The 14,846-nt window shown below is 43.1% G+C and overlaps 4 protein-coding genes across 5 annotated transcripts; 3 read left to right on the plus strand and 1 right to left on the minus strand.

Moving 5' to 3' along the window:
* The first annotated feature begins 380 nt into the window (after positions 1–380).
* ppp1r14ab (protein phosphatase 1, regulatory (inhibitor) subunit 14Ab) lies at positions 381–4,278 on the plus strand. The gene is made up of 4 exons (XM_085917381.1): positions 381–799; positions 3,233–3,313; positions 3,404–3,436; positions 3,670–4,278. The coding sequence occupies exons 1-4, from the start codon at positions 572–574 to the stop codon at positions 3,805–3,807; spliced, it is 480 nt and encodes a 159-aa protein (XP_085773507.1). The 5' UTR covers positions 381–571; the 3' UTR covers positions 3,808–4,278.
* Positions 4,279–4,457: 179 nt separating this feature from the next.
* On the minus strand, positions 4,458–8,782 carry LOC147054117 (transmembrane 4 L6 family member 1). Its single transcript, XM_085917377.1, has 7 exons — positions 8,655–8,782; positions 6,392–6,503; positions 5,851–6,035; positions 5,644–5,712; positions 5,410–5,564; positions 5,131–5,323; positions 4,458–5,016 (listed from the first exon to the last, which is right to left on the minus strand). Exons 1-7 carry the CDS (start codon positions 8,667–8,669, stop codon positions 4,996–4,998), a joined length of 750 nt encoding a protein of 249 aa, XP_085773503.1. The 5' UTR covers positions 8,670–8,782; the 3' UTR covers positions 4,458–4,995.
* On the plus strand, positions 7,813–10,247 carry rhbdd1 (rhomboid domain containing 1). 2 transcript variants are annotated; one of them, XM_085917371.1, is made up of 8 exons: positions 7,813–7,895; positions 8,359–8,537; positions 8,666–8,945; positions 9,139–9,271; positions 9,338–9,426; positions 9,527–9,577; positions 9,642–9,767; positions 9,955–10,247. In XM_085917371.1, exons 2-8 carry the CDS (start codon positions 8,385–8,387, stop codon positions 10,065–10,067), a joined length of 945 nt encoding a protein of 314 aa, XP_085773497.1. In that variant the 5' UTR covers positions 7,813–7,895; positions 8,359–8,384; the 3' UTR covers positions 10,068–10,247. The 2 variants fall into 2 exon arrangements, with proteins under 2 accessions (XP_085773497.1, XP_085773498.1); XM_085917372.1 differs by having other exon boundaries at positions 7,818–7,895; positions 8,362–8,537.
* A 463-nt stretch (positions 10,248–10,710) lies between these two features.
* On the plus strand, positions 10,711–14,702 carry LOC147054119 (polypeptide N-acetylgalactosaminyltransferase 17-like). Its single transcript, XM_085917349.1, has 11 exons — positions 10,711–11,129; positions 11,320–11,503; positions 11,581–11,747; positions 12,182–12,356; positions 12,435–12,632; positions 12,721–12,838; positions 13,263–13,451; positions 13,516–13,653; positions 13,852–13,947; positions 14,022–14,183; positions 14,258–14,702. Exons 1-11 carry the CDS (start codon positions 10,853–10,855, stop codon positions 14,387–14,389), a joined length of 1,836 nt encoding a protein of 611 aa, XP_085773475.1. The 5' UTR covers positions 10,711–10,852; the 3' UTR covers positions 14,390–14,702.
* Positions 14,703–14,846: the final 144 nt, after the last annotated feature.

A 14,846-nucleotide genomic window follows, 5' to 3' on the forward strand; every position in this document is an offset into this window, starting at 1 on the left:
CTGACACCGCAGGTGGCGCTGTTGCTGCTCTTTTATCAATTATTCACAAACTTTATTGAACAAATCGGCGCTAGGACCTAAACGTCTGAGGTGATGTTGTGTTTAATGTCTACTGGTAAATTAGACAATGTACCGCTCCACCCAATTTATACCGGCACTTCAACATTGGATGACTATGACGTCTTTTCATGCAATAGCGTTTTGCGTGAATATTGTTTTGTTCAAAGTGAAACAAAAGAATCCCATTACTGGGAGCATCGAAAGTCAAAGAGAATATCGTTAATGTCCCGGTTTCCCGCAGCATGTGAAGGCAACGTGAGCCACCGCGTGGTTCCCCACCCTGCTGCTGCGCCTCACCAGTCCTGTGCGTGTGTGTACGCACCTTGGCCAGCGTGCATCATTGCTTGTCATTATTTCATGCATTTATTTCTCTCTATTTTAATTCTCAGTTTTGTTAACATCTGAAGGGAAAAAAAATAACACTCAATGTGTTAGTTTCTCTAGTTACTATTATCGTTTTTAGATCACCAGTTTAGTCTTAAGTCATCCTCTCAGTAATTGCGCATTCCCGATGGCGGCGAATCGGGTCGGGCGGCGGGTGAACAAGGTGTGCAACCATCAGTCACCCAACCGAGCCCGCGGCAGCAGTGGCGGCGGCGGTGGGCGTGAACCGGGCGGCCACAGCCTGCAGCGGCGCCAAGCCCGAGTCACCGTCAAGTACAACCGCAAGGAGCTCCAGAGGAGGCTGGACGTGGAGAAGTGGATCGACTGCGGCCTGGACGAGCTCTACAGGGGCCGGGTGAGTACTGGACTTGCTGTGCTCTTGTAGCCCTGCGAGACCACAGTTGCTGACCAAAACAGCGGCACAGAGACTTACTACACTATTATTATTACAATGACTACTATTGCAGTCACTATAAACACATTACTTCGATAAAATTATTTCATATTATTGTAAAGATGCTCTTAAAAACAGTCATGTTCAGTGATGTTACTGAATGTCACTATATAAAAATGAATAAATTGTTAAAGTAAAAATGATGATTAGAGATGACAAGGATTTGTGCACATGGTTAAAGGTCACACGGAGGAATGGAAGAGTGTTTGGCAGTGTTCAGAGTGGACGCAAAGTGGAACTGACAGCGCAGACGCAGCTGCAGGCGTGTGTGTGTGTTGTGCAGATATCTTTGTAGTACTTTTTGACATCACACGAAGAATATTTTAGTGCGTAGATGTGAGAGTGTCAGCTCAAGTGTTTTTAGCCTTCCATATTAAGTTTCAGGGATGGAGTACTTACCGTTCAACTTCTACAATAGTTCATACTTGATTACTATTACTATTGATAATACAACTTATATAAAACATTATGTCATGAGCAGTTTTTGATCAAGTTTGAGGTCTTAATAAAAAAATGGAGTCATTTGCAGTCGACTGAAATCTGTTTTCCTTTTATTTATTCGTTTATGGAGTTCACGTTTTTATCAAACGCTCCCGAGTGTGTTTCGTTCAACAACCATTGAGGAGAGTGGGGTTATTAAGGTGTCAGGAAATGGGAAGATATATGAGGCTTTAGATTGATAATGTCAGCGTCCAAACGGTCGTCTTTGTTCATCTCACTCACACACACACACACACACACACACACACACACACACACACACACACACACACACACACACACGCTCAATGCATAATAGATGAAGGTAAGGAGGAAGACAATTATTTGTCCCCTGATATTAGCCAGTCACTGTGTGTGTGTGTGTGTGTGTGTGTGTGTGTGTGTGTGTGTGTGTGTGTGTGTGTGTGTGTGTGTGTGTGTGTGTGTGTGTGCATGTGGACTGAATGTGTGTCCATGTGTCCAGTGATAAATAGATAATTACATCTGTCCGTTTGCTTCATTTCCTGTCAGACGTCCCATCTGGGTCCACAAACACACACATACTGCTAAGAATGTTATGACTATGAGTACACAAAGTCATGATGCTTCATATAATAAACACAAACGCACTGACGATAACACACTCAAACCCACTGCTCGTTTATTCGATGACGTTCCATTGGTGATGTCAGTGATGATGAGAATTCTTGACCCATTAGTCATCAATCAATGAAACAATTGGGGAAGCCTCTGACATGCAAATTAAGGTGAACAGGAAGAAGACAAAGAAGACAGATGCTAACAGCTATTAGTGCTATTGATTTATTAGCTTGACATCTGTCTGTTTTGTGTGTGTGTGTGTACTAGTATTGCAATAGCAAAAATGTGTCCACGAATGTGGGTGCGTGTTTTTGTCTTTGTTGCAGCTGGTTGTGTTTTTCTAAGTTAGTACCTTCCCCGACCCCCACAACATAAATACACACTCACATGCGCGTGCACATCCACGTTGTATACACAACTCACACTAGCACACACAAAGAAGTCAGCATTAACCTAACGAGGTCAAATAGTGCTTCTATTATGGACCAACACGGAGATTAGTGTGCCTGTGTGTATAGCGACACTTGCTGACACCACAAATCAGTCAATGAACAATAATCTGCACACACACACACACACACACACACACACACACACACAGACACACACACTTCATTACTTGGACGTGATGACATCACACCGATGTCTGCAGCTGATAAACAACAGGGGGCGGAGCTTAGGACCCACTCATAAACACACACACATGCTACCCCCTGATGATTTGGGTTTTGTGATAGCAAATCACAAGTCGTGTTTGTTACAATAATAATATCACAGTTGGCGAGTCCATAACTCATCCTGAATCAATATAAACACACACGCAAACATCTGGCAATTGACCATACATGGACAGATCAGACCAGGAAACAGTAATGAGGCAAAGGAATGGCAAACAAACCCACACGGCCACAATCAATGTGTGTGTGTGTGTGTGTGTGTGTGTGTGTGTGTGTGTGAGAGAAAAGTAAACACGTTGAACACATGCACTGAAAAAAAAGTAGATTTTACTCAATTGTATTTTGGCAAATGGTTGCACAAAATAAAATCATCTGGATTCGGATGTGTTTCGAAGTAGATGATACACCTTAAAGTGATCAAAATTCAACAGCACTTTTTTTCAAAAAAATACCTGCTATCACCTTCTTTCATCTCCCTTCTGTTGAATTTGTCTCCCCCTGTAGGCACACACAGGAAGTGCAATTAAAACATTTGGCATTTTTAGCACATTAAGCTGTTTGTGTTGATGATGATTAGGAGGAGGACATGCCTGAGGAGGTTAACATCGATGATCTTCTCGACCTGAAGACTGACGCTGAGAGGACGCACCGACTGCAGGTGGCGCTATTTTACTTCTTATTACTGAATGAAGTGTCCAGAATCAGAAAAATAATGCGTTGTGCCCTTACGTGTGTGTGTTCATTCCAGGAGATTCTTCATTTGTGTAACAACAACACAGAGGTAAACAAAACATTCCATTTCACAACTTGTAATCATTTTGATGCACCAGATTATCATAATTTAGTGGTTGATTTCCAAGCACCTTGACCTTCAAGTTTTTTTTAGTTTTGCGACGTTTTTGCTTTGTGTCGCGAGCAAAAAATCTTATGAAGATCTGTTAGCTTAATGCTAACACACAATGCAAAACATCATAGACGGGCTAATGATATTGCTGCAATTTATGGTCTTGGCAGGTGTTCATCGCCGATTTGGTGGCCAAACTTCACGGCCTCCAAAAGCAGGAGGAGCTGCACAACGACGGCATCGACCTACCACAGCTCCACATCTACCCCGCCCGCCCCGGATCGACCGACAGGGAGGTGCTGCACTGAAAAAGCAAATGTACAAGGGGTACAACCTCCCCCCGGCCACCTGCCAGTAGGGAACTGGACTACAAAACAAGCACGTCTAAATCCCACATCCATCCATCCACCTCCAAATGTGTTGAGTTATTCCAAACACCTCAGCCTCAACTGCACCTCCCAAACCAGCAAGAACCTCAAAGCACACAGGAAGTGGACCATCAGAACTTGATGATTTAAAAGTATTCATTATGCTTGACAAACAATTTGAGCACTATATTTTTTTTCCTTCATTTTTACAGGTTACATTTGCTGGTTTCAGTCAAACGTACGCGGGCACACACATTCTTCGAACTGTCCACGTATGATGTCACAGACTTTCACAAGGCCGTTTGTGTGCGTGTGTGTGTGTGTGTGTACATCTGTGAATGTGGTCTTGCACACACACACACACACACACACACACACACACACACACACACACACACACACACACACAGAGAGGACCATCATACAAACATTTGTGTGGTCCAAATTTTCCATCTGTTTGTAAATGTTTTGAAATTAAAAAAAACAACTTTCACTTTGAAAGGATTCTAATTGCACTTTATGGTATTTTATTTTGTACTTTAGGCAAGAGTTTGCAACAATTGACCACAATGAATCAACTGGTTGACAGAAATAAATGTACAAAATATGAGAACATTAATTTGAAGTACATTCACTACTATTGCTTCTTGAGGTTTTACAGAGGAGACAGCACCACCTGTAGGTGGAATACTGTATTGCCAGTCATCTAAGCGTAAACGAGAATATAATTAAAAAACGGTCATATTTAATTTACGCTAATACATTTGTAATATGTTATAAACAGCTACATTGACATTAAAAATAAATAGTTGAATCAGTAAAGCTTGTCAACACCATTTAAATAATGATAATTGAAATGGTCGTTAAAAATAAACAGGTTTAATCAACAATTACCATAAATAATTCTCTGGCCAGAAAACGAGGACCAAAATAACCTGCAATCATGTCACGGTACTTACATTTTCTAATGAATTCAACGTGAATTAATGATAAATTGATGAACAAACAGAACAAATCTATTAGATGTCGATTAGCTTATTTTCTTCAAGTTTTGTGCTCAGCTTAATTGGTTGTAAAGTGCAGTCAATTAAAAAACAGTGGCGTTCACCTCATGTCGTTACCGCCATGTCACACTGAAACGGGGCCCACCTGAAACACACAAACGCATCATGTTCAAATGCTAAATTTAATACGACACAATGAGAAACAAAATAGCAATACATTAACCAATTCCTCAGCATATAGCTAATAATTCATACATACCTTATTGTTACCCACACCGTGTCCCAAGACGACACCCAGCAAGGTATTGATGACGTTGGCGGCGCAGAGGAGGGCCTGCACCCCACTAGCGCCCCCTAGTATGCTGAAGAGAATTACATTCCACTGGACAACACTCTTGGGCTCCAAACATACACCTGACCACAGACTTCTGTTGTAGAGGTACCCGGCGTCCCTGTAGTGATGCAATAGTAAATAGTTTGTGTGTGTGTGTGTGTGTGTGTGTGTGTGTGTGTGTGTGTTTGTTTGTTTGTTTGTCACCTATCAGCGGTGGGTTGAAGTGGTACACCCCAGACTGGTCCACTTGTAGTGTTGTAGAGACAATGAGGACCTTGGACCAGCCCTGTAATGCTAACCAGACAACAGAAAGCAGAAGACAGCAGACACGCACACGAGTACAAGGCCTGACGCAACATCTGCGCACAACACACACACACACACATATAAAATAACAATTACTACTGCTACTATTTCCATTACACACCGCAGTGTTACCTGTGTCCTGAAGGCGCAGCATCCCGCCGTGCGGCTGCTCTGCAAAAACGCTCGAGCACCAAGCACAACCTGAAAATGAAATCAACAAGATGTTCTTCAAGTGGTTTTACAAGAGACACAAGAGGAGCCAAAACATCACAAGACACAAGCAAGTCACACGGTAGGTAGCAACATGACCAAGATGACCATCCCGGCGTGTGGTCTCACCAGAAGTCCGGAGCTCCACAGTCCCGTGGCCCAGGAGGCCTCTCTGGTCACGTGACCTTCCAACAGGAAGTGGACCTTCAGCTCAGGCAGCAGCAGCAGGACGTTGGCCACAGCGCACACGGTCGCCAAGGCGACCAGAGCCACGCCCACGCAGCGCAGACACCTGGACACACACATCCCAGGATCTGAAATATGCCACAGCAAAGCAATCTAGTGTCAGTAAAGTTTCACCAAATTCTTAAATGTTTACGGTAAAAGTCCCCAAATAAATAAATAAAATGTTTTACTTGTCCTTCATTTTTGACTACTACATTTTTTCCAATTCAAATCATGCCAGCCTCAAAATATTCTGCTCATTTCTGATATCCATTTATCACGTTCCCTAAATTGCTACATTTTGAGAAGAAATAATAGATCATTAAAGAATTAATTCCATGTCAATTCAGCTCGTCACCATTCACACACCATTTTTTCTCAAATGACAAGTTCATACATTTTGTTTGACATCGTTATGATGAAATTTATGCGGAGGTCCACTCACCATTTGATGGATGTCCACGTCGGAGTGGATCGGAGAAGGAACCTGAGATGTATATATTAGGACACGTGGCCAGATGAACATCCTTATAAGGATGCAGGAAAAGTCCGGTTTCCTTATAAAGAAACAGGAAGTCTGCTTGCGGTCATAAATAACACAGGAGGAAACACTTCCATCACACTACACTGCCCCAAATTTGATCCATAAATACATAGAGCAATTCATCATACTCAAAAACAAAAAAATATGTCATTAATATTACATAGTAGCTGAAATGAAAGCAAAAAGCCACAAAAATATTTGATGCATGGACCAAATGAAAGCAACTATGTAACCAAACAGTTGAACTTGCATTTCCATCATTGACCTTGCTGGGACGACTGGTGATGACCTACTTTCATGATTTCAAATATTTGGTGGATCAGCCTCTTGCACTGTTAACATTAGCATCACTATAATAGATGCTAAAAATAAAGATGAAGCTTGAAAATAGATACTTCCTGTTTTTTTTTTAATTTTCAGTTCTTCTTAAATTGTAGTTTGAGTCACGTCAGAGCAGCAAAGGCCCCCCTGACATATTTGACACTTAGTTGACTTAGTGACGGCACCAGAAGCAAACCTCAGCAATGTGGTTTGTGGCTGTTAATGACACATATGACCAAGGAGGAAGCGGCAGAAAGGTCCACGGGATGATGACGCCTCCCCTACGATATCACATTTGTGATGCAGATATTTTTAGGCTTACCTCAGCAAATGGCAGTGTCTTTCACAATAAATTTGTAAATGCATATGTGATTTTTTTTTAACCAAAAATATTGTTTACTGCTCTGTTTTTTTTTCAGTTTACACTGGGAAATAATCTGGTCTCGTCCATGTATTTTATTTTATTTTTTTATTTTTTTTACAAATAAAGCAAAGAAATTTTTTCTTAAAATTAAACATGGGTGATTTCCTGACAAATATTATCTTCTTAAATTTGACATATGTGTCGAGTATTTATTTGATGAAACAAATGCTGGAAAGCTCGAGCGTTGATCTATTCATTGACTCTGAAGTCACTCTAAAATTAATGTACTGTAGAGTTTCTTTCCCATGCGAATTTAGTCATTTTTTTGTGAACTTTAATTGACACAAAACTCAATTTAATCATTCAAAACCTATTTTCTTACATTTTTAAACGAAATCCAACCTGGTGCGGCCCCTCTTTGCTGACGTCACTCCTCACTCAACTGGCCCCGCCCATACAAACGACCAACAATGAACATTTAAATATTATTGCTTTGTTTAACGTTTTATTTAAAATCACATTAGCTCCCGTCTCTGCGTATCGACTGTGTATTGTATATTGATCAGTTTTCTGATGATTTGAGACGTTCAATAAAGATTGTTTAAAAAAAATTACGACGCGCACTTCCTGTATTTGTCGTCACAAGTTTTTAAGCAGCGTCAGTTTGGACACTTCTTCATTAGCATTAGCATTCGACGAAGAAACAACACACAAACGAAAGTAGGTCAATTTTGCATACTGCGCCAGGGACACGTAGCCTTCCGTTTGTTGTGTTTATTTCGTCTGTACACGCCCTGCTTATTAACTGTCATGTACACGTAAATACAAATAGAATACATGATAACGACCCGTCCATTGAAAACAAGCGTTACTAAGCATTCATTTCAGTGTCCATTACACGGTGATGAAACGCAGTGTTACTTTCCACGCTGTTACTGCAGCTCGGAACTTGTGGCGGAAAGGCGTGAGGAAATGTAAAGTTTCAACATCCGTAATAAAAGTGAGACAAGTGAAAACTTTAAGCACATCGTGAATAATCGAAAGAACGGAGCCTTCTATCGATGGCGTAACATTTATTTGAATATGACTTGTTTTTTGTAACGCTATTACATTAGCATTGCATCAGTCACGTGGAGCTGATGATGACGTATGACAGCTGGCATTTTGTATTGATGCTCCGAAGCAGATAGAGAGGCGCGACTTTAGAAGATGCGGGGCCGTCACAGAAGCTCGCATCTCGGCCTGCTGCTGCTATTCTCGCAGCTCTACCAGGTGGGCTTGGACAACATCCCACCTGTCACCCTAGCCGTGCTGGGCCTCAACGCCTACCTCTTCCTCTTCCCTGCGGCTCCACTGATGAAGGTACTCGACGCACGTTTGTCCGACTCAAATTTAGATTTGTGCATGCAACACATTTCCAGACCACTGGAAGGACCAAAGTCAGCAATACTGAAAATGTGACGAAACTTTTTGGCTCACCTTCTCTATAGGCATGCGTGAGCGTCCATCAAGCGTACTGGTCGGGCGAGTGGCGCCGCCTCCTTCTGTCTCCTTTCCACCACGCCGACGACATGCACCTCTACTTCAACATGGTGTCGTTCGTCATGAAGGGCATCCGCCTGGAGCGTCGTCTGGGCGCCGTTTGGTTCGCGTACGTGCTGGCCGTCTTCTCGCTGCTCACCGGCGCGCTCTACCTGGCGCTGGAGGCGGGGCTCACCCATCTTACCGATGACCAGTCGTACAGCGCCGCCTGTGCTGTCGGATTCTCAGGTCGGACACAAACTAAAAGACAAACGAGAATTATTGACTGAATTTAACACAATGAATAAATTAAATCAATAATACACAACCACACCACATGTAACAATTTAACCTTGAACAAATGAAAAATAATATGTGACAACACTACAGAAACATTGAGCGCATTCACGGCGAATTCATCTTTATATTTTCTATATTTTAGGGGTGATTTTTTCACTGAAGGTCCTGAATAACTACTACCATCCCGGCGGCGTGACATATGTGATGGGCTTCCCTGTGTCCAACCGCTACGCCAGCTGGGTGGAGCTGGTCCTCATCCACATCACAGCACCAGGGTGAGTTGTGTATGCAATAGAGGCCAGCAGGGGGCAGCATTCACCTTTCTTTCTCCTCCTCACCAGGACGTCCCTGATTGGTCACCTTGCGGGTATCCTGGTGGGCCTCCTCTACACTGCTGGACCATTGAAGAAGATGATGAAGATGTGTGCTGGTGAGCTTGAGCATGGGGACAGCATAAATGAATAAATGATCGGATAATGGATGGATGAATAATGTACATACATACTATCTATATATGCTCTTCTCATCAGGGTTGATGTCATCCCGCAACTTCATGCCCAGAACGCACTTCAGGTCCTCAGGTAAAACACTCAACACGTTATGGATTTTTACATTTTTTATAACACTGTACCTGTCACACTGTAGGCTACAGCGGTAGAAGCTCCAGAAGCGATCAGTACACGGCAAATGATGGAACGTCAACGTACACGGGCGGAATGACGGAGGAGGAGCAGCTGGCGGCGGCCATCAGGAACAGTCTTCGTGGCACAGGTGGGCACGGGTGGCAATATTATTACTGTTACGAAAGTGACATTTCCGTTTTCACTCAGAGCGATTAGCGCGAGATGCTAATTTGGACTTAAATAGCAAACACTAATTAGCTAGTAGGCTAAAACACTAAATAGCATGTAGCTATGACTTTTGTTGACGCTAAGGACCTAGCTAATGTGTTTTTCAGCACGCCACGGCGATGGTTCGACTCAGTTTGCCGCTCCACCTCCATATGGCTTCCGCTTAACGGATGAGGAGCTCCGTGCCAGGAGGCTGATGCGATTGGATGCGTTCATGTGAAAAAGGAAAGAAGAAGAGGAGCTCAGATCTTTTGGGAACGTTGGAAGCTTTGGCCTTTTGGAAACTTTTTAATCGATGGATGTTTTTGTGAAGCACTTTTTTCTATTCCTACATTTTTTTGTTTTTTTATTTATTTACTCATGGTGACTGTCAATAAACATTTGTAATAAAAATGGTTTTGTTGTCCCATTCAAGCTGCAAAAAAGCATACCTATGAATTCTGAGATAATCGTTTCTGAAAGGTCCAAACACAAAATGAACCAAGAGCTAAAAATCAGTTCATTGTATGGAGAAAAAAAAAAGAAGCTAACTATGGAGCTGAGTTGTTGACATATGAACACCCACTTAGTAATTAGTTTCTTGTTTTCAGTGGAACTTCCTGTTTGGTGAGGTGAAGTGTAACGTCATTTTCTGGCTAATTATCCCATGAATAGAATTGTTGCCTGTTAGCAACAATGCAATGATAATCAACTTCCATCCAGATTAATACCTGCAAATAAGGTGGTGTCAGTTTGGGGTTAGGAGCAGATTTGAACACACACACACACACACACCTCCACACACACACACACACACACACACACACACACACACACACACACACACACACACACACACATTTAAAATTGTATTACGCCTACATGCAAGAGGTGTGGCTTCATCTCATTTTTGACATTCTCTCAAAAGCAGCCTCTCTGCTAATTTGACTTGGGTGTGTGACTTGACTCTATTGAACAACACACACCTCATCCAGTTAGTTTGCTTTCACACGTGTCGCCAGCGTCATGGGTTTCAAAGGAAGAAAATGGATGCTCTTACTTTTGCTCAACGTGCTGGGACTGTTGGGAATCTTCTTTCTGTCAAACACCAAATCGAGCCACAATGGCCGTCCGCTTTCGGACGGTACTAGGATGATGGAGAAGAGACCGCTGATAGAGCCGATGATTGAACAAGAACCGAAGATGATGACGATGGAGCCGGAGAGGAGCGCTGAGAGCGTGCAGGACAGTCTGAAGGAGCGGCTTCGTTACCTGGAGGACATTGTGTTCAAACACCTGAGCGGTAGGACTCAACAAATCCTGACAATAAAACCAAGGCTCAGTCCTTTTTCAACTTGGGGTTTAGTTAGCTATTATTTATAACCCAGCAGTGCACCGACATTGACAAGCCAAAGTTACAATTTTACATGTATGTTGTGGGGAACAATGACCTGATTTTCACTTGCCTGCATCACGGGTCGGGTTGTGTTCAGGTCTTTCCAGATCTCTGGGTCTGGTCGAGGGCTTCGATGCTCCAGGCGCAGACGGTGTTCCTTTTACGCTGTCTCCTGAAGACAAAATCCAAGCGGAAATCCAGAAGGAAAAGTACGGCTATGATGCCATCATGAGCGACAAGATCTCGCTGGATCGAACTATACCAGACTTCAGACCCAGCAAGTGAGCCAACAGCTGCCACAGAAAAAAAAAAAAAAAAAAATCAATGATTTCTGCTACTTATGTATGTTTGCGTGTAGATGCAAAGAGTACACTTACCCGACAGAGCTCCCCCAGATCGGTCTTATCTTCATCTTCGTCAACGAGGCCCTATCCGTCATCCTACGCTCCATCCACTCAGCTGTCAATCACACACCAGCACACCTGCTCAAGGAAATCATCCTGGTAGACGACTGCAGCGACGACGGTATGGACAAACGAACGCATAGCTCGTAAGACCCGTTTATTGATCGGGCATAGTGATTATGAACAATCAAGTGACATTCAGCAAAAGAAGCATTTTGACATCATAACTTGAGCTTCACGAGGGCTTGTGAGTGATCTCGCAGCTTTGGAATGTTTTGATAAACAAACAAAAGACAAGTCTGCCTTCTTTTTAATGACTGTCACACCTTGGTTGTGATTATATGTTATTAGCTCCTGGCGCAAACAGCATCTTTCAAATGTACAAATGATTTCAAATCTGATTTCCATAAAAATGTGACACTTCTGCTTCACAAATCAAAGCCGTCAAGTTGGCGAATCCACAGAACAAATGTCAGCGCCAGTGACATCTGGTGACAGCAGGGGGCGCTGAATTGGCCAAGAAGATGATAATGTTTCTATTTTATTGTGTTGAAGAGCGTTTGAAAGGACCGTTGGAGGAGTACGTGAATAAGCGCTACCCTGGTCTGGTTAAGATCATCAGGACCAAAAAGAGGGAGGGTCTTATACGGGCCAGGATTGCGGGGTGGAACGCGGCCACCGCCGAGGTCACAGGATTCTTTGACGCCCACATGGAGTTCACTCCTTTCTGGTGAGGCAAATTAGTTGATAAGTTAGTTTCAACCAAGTCTGTCGCTAACCCAAACCATGTGATTCCTTCTCCTATCAGGGCTGAGCCGGTTCTGACCCGAATCAAGGAGGAACGCACCAGGATCATCTTGCCGGCTATCGACAACATCGAGCACGATACCTTTGGGTTAGTGACCTATGGGCAGCCGTCCCATGGCTACGACTGGCAGCTGTGGTGTAAATACATGCAGCCCTCGAAAACGTGGACGGCCCTGAATGACGACACCGTCCCCATCAGGTGGGCCGGATCGCTACGTGTAACCTCCAATTTAAAATGTCGTGGAAAAAATGTCATTGTAAACCTGTTTTTTGGGGTCACTTGACAGAAGTCCCTCTATGATTGGCTGCTCCTTCGTGGTAGACCGGGTTTACTTTGGTGAGCTGGGCCTCTTTGACCCTGGAATGGAAGTCTATGGGGGAGAGAACGTGGAACTGGGCATTAGGGTTAGTATCTCATATGGTTTCACCACCCGGCCCCAACTCAAAAACTTCAGGGACAATCATATAGCATTGGATAGTTAGTTAGCAGCTGGCCCTGGATGCTAGTTTAGATCCTCACTCCGTGTGCCATCTTGTCAAACATCATAAACAAGATGGATGGAAAATGTGAAAAGCATAACAAGCCGTTCTAGCTAGCTAGTGGCTAGCACAAAAGAAAATCTAGTCGTCTACATTCACCATCTTGTCAAGCATCACAAACAATGTAAAACACTTACGAGCCAGTTTAGCTAGCTAGTGGCTACTTCAAAGGCTAGCTACGTTAACGTAGTAGTCAACATTCATCAGCGCTTTCTTGTCAAATATCAGAAACAAGATGAGACAATCAAGTGGTCAGCCAACATTTTGGTCAATTTTTTTTTTCCTGCAGGTGTGGACGTGCGGAGGCAGCATGGAGATGCTGCCGTGCTCACGCGTGGCTCATATCACACGCTTTAAGAAACCTTACCTGAAAGATTCCCTAGCGGACCTCATGCGGCGCAACGGTCTTCGCGTGGCTGAGGTTTGGATGGATGAATACAAACTCAACTTCTACATGGCCTGGAACATTCCGATGGAGGTAACACTCACACATCCAATCAAAATATTCTTCTACTACTAACTTGATGTGATATCCGGTCCAGGGTCACGGTATCGACTATGGAAATATCACTGACAGAGTGGAACTCCGAAAGAAACTGCAGTGTAAGAACTTCAAGTGGTACCTGGACAACGTTTACCCTAAAATGATAACGCACCAAAACACTGTCCTCTACGGCATGGTGAGTCCAACACCATTTTCTGACGTCACATGTGGTTCTAGTATGATTGCAGTGGGACAGAATCTCTAGAAGAAGTCTGTCTTTTACGTGTCACCGGAGAGAAGATATTAAAACCATAATGGCCGACTTCATGTATCAATATTGGCACCTATATATGTTCTATATTGAGATAAAAGATGGCTTTATTTGTCATTTAAGATGTACAACTTGAACGCCACAAAAGTGTGTTTGGACCAGGGTGACCCGATGGGGCACGCCGTCATTCTGTACAGTTGCCATGGTTGGAATCCTCAGGTGCGTGGCATATGACAACACAATCTTTCAGGGGAGTCATTTGTTTCAAAAGAACTTGTGCACTCGTTCCACAGTTAGTGCGCTTCAACGCAATCAATCAGATGTTCCTGGGCGAACTGGGCAACAGCAGGATGGACACCCGCTGCATAGTGGACATTCTCCCAAACACTGAACCGCAGCTCCTTGATTGCAAGAAGGTGACTCATATCAGGCTGACCAAATGGGATTTCAAACAGGTAAGGTGTACTTTGTTTTTGTGATGTCATATTTGACAGTATGCTTCTCTCTGTCAATCTTGTTTCCTATGCAGGGTCAGTCGATCAAAAACATCGGCACGGGGCGGTGCATGGAGGTGGTGCCCATTCCAACCGACCCGTTCTACCAGGTAGTGATGCAGACATGCTCGGGCCAGAGGTGGAACTTGACGTTTCCCGCCATCTGAGTTGTTTTTGTTCCTGGACTGTAGGGCATTGTCCCGGTATGGAATGGGGCATCTTTTATGAATTGGACTGTTCTTTTCATATTTATTGTGTGCGCACTTGAGATCACATTTAACCCCTTCCTTGATTTTATTACCATTCAAGCTTGTTTGTTTATTATTTGGCCATATTCAAACCTCATCAGTGATTTTTTTTATTTATTTTTTTAAACGATTGTTTGGCTTCTCTTAACGACACAAAGTTCCCAACACATCAATGTCTGTCATCAGTAGAAACCAGGGAACCAATTGTTTCATATTGTACAAAATTAAATATCCTTTGCAGTTATCATCATGAACATTGGTGTGATTGAAATGACCATTTTCTGACTGTGTGATGTCACCTGGCGTTTTCTCACGTTTTTGTATAAAAAAAAAAAAAAACTAGCATACGTACGTACCAATGCATATCATTTTGATG

The sequence above is a fragment of the Syngnathus leptorhynchus genome, chromosome 7, assembly GCF_054491065.1.
Source record: "Syngnathus leptorhynchus isolate UIUO chromosome 7, UIUO_Slep, whole genome shotgun sequence".
Taxonomy (NCBI): Eukaryota; Metazoa; Chordata; class Actinopteri; order Syngnathiformes; family Syngnathidae; genus Syngnathus; species Syngnathus leptorhynchus.

Bases quoted from the DNA above. Each gene is read 5' to 3' on its own strand.
- ppp1r14ab (XM_085917381.1), top strand. From the start codon at position 572: ATGGCGGCGAATCGGGTCGGGCGGCGGGTGAACAAGGTGTGCAACCAT. The intron at 3,314-3,403 runs GTGGCGCTATTT...TGTTCATTCCAG, and splicing joins AGAGGACGCACCGACTGCAG to GAGATTCTTCATTTGTGTAA. The intron at 3,437-3,669 runs GTAAACAAAACA...TGGTCTTGGCAG, and splicing joins TGTGTAACAACAACACAGAG to GTGTTCATCGCCGATTTGGT.
- rhbdd1 (XM_085917371.1), top strand. From the start codon at position 8,385: ATGCGGGGCCGTCACAGAAGCTCGCATCTCGGCCTGCTGCTGCTATTC. The intron at 9,578-9,641 runs GTAAAACACTCA...GTCACACTGTAG, and splicing joins AACGCACTTCAGGTCCTCAG to GCTACAGCGGTAGAAGCTCC. The intron at 9,768-9,954 runs GTGGGCACGGGT...TGTGTTTTTCAG, and splicing joins GAACAGTCTTCGTGGCACAG to CACGCCACGGCGATGGTTCG.
- LOC147054117 (XM_085917377.1), bottom strand. The intron at 5,713-5,850 runs GTGAGACCACAC...TTTCATTTTCAG, and splicing joins TGTGGAGCTCCGGACTTCTG to GTTGTGCTTGGTGCTCGAGC. The intron at 5,324-5,409 runs GTGACAAACAAA...GCATCACTACAG, and splicing joins CTTCAACCCACCGCTGATAG to GGACGCCGGGTACCTCTACA.
- LOC147054119 (XM_085917349.1), top strand. From the start codon at position 10,853: ATGGGTTTCAAAGGAAGAAAATGGATGCTCTTACTTTTGCTCAACGTG. The intron at 12,357-12,434 runs GTGAGGCAAATT...TTCTCCTATCAG, and splicing joins ATGGAGTTCACTCCTTTCTG to GGCTGAGCCGGTTCTGACCC. The intron at 13,452-13,515 runs GTAACACTCACA...TATCCGGTCCAG, and splicing joins CCTGGAACATTCCGATGGAG to GGTCACGGTATCGACTATGG.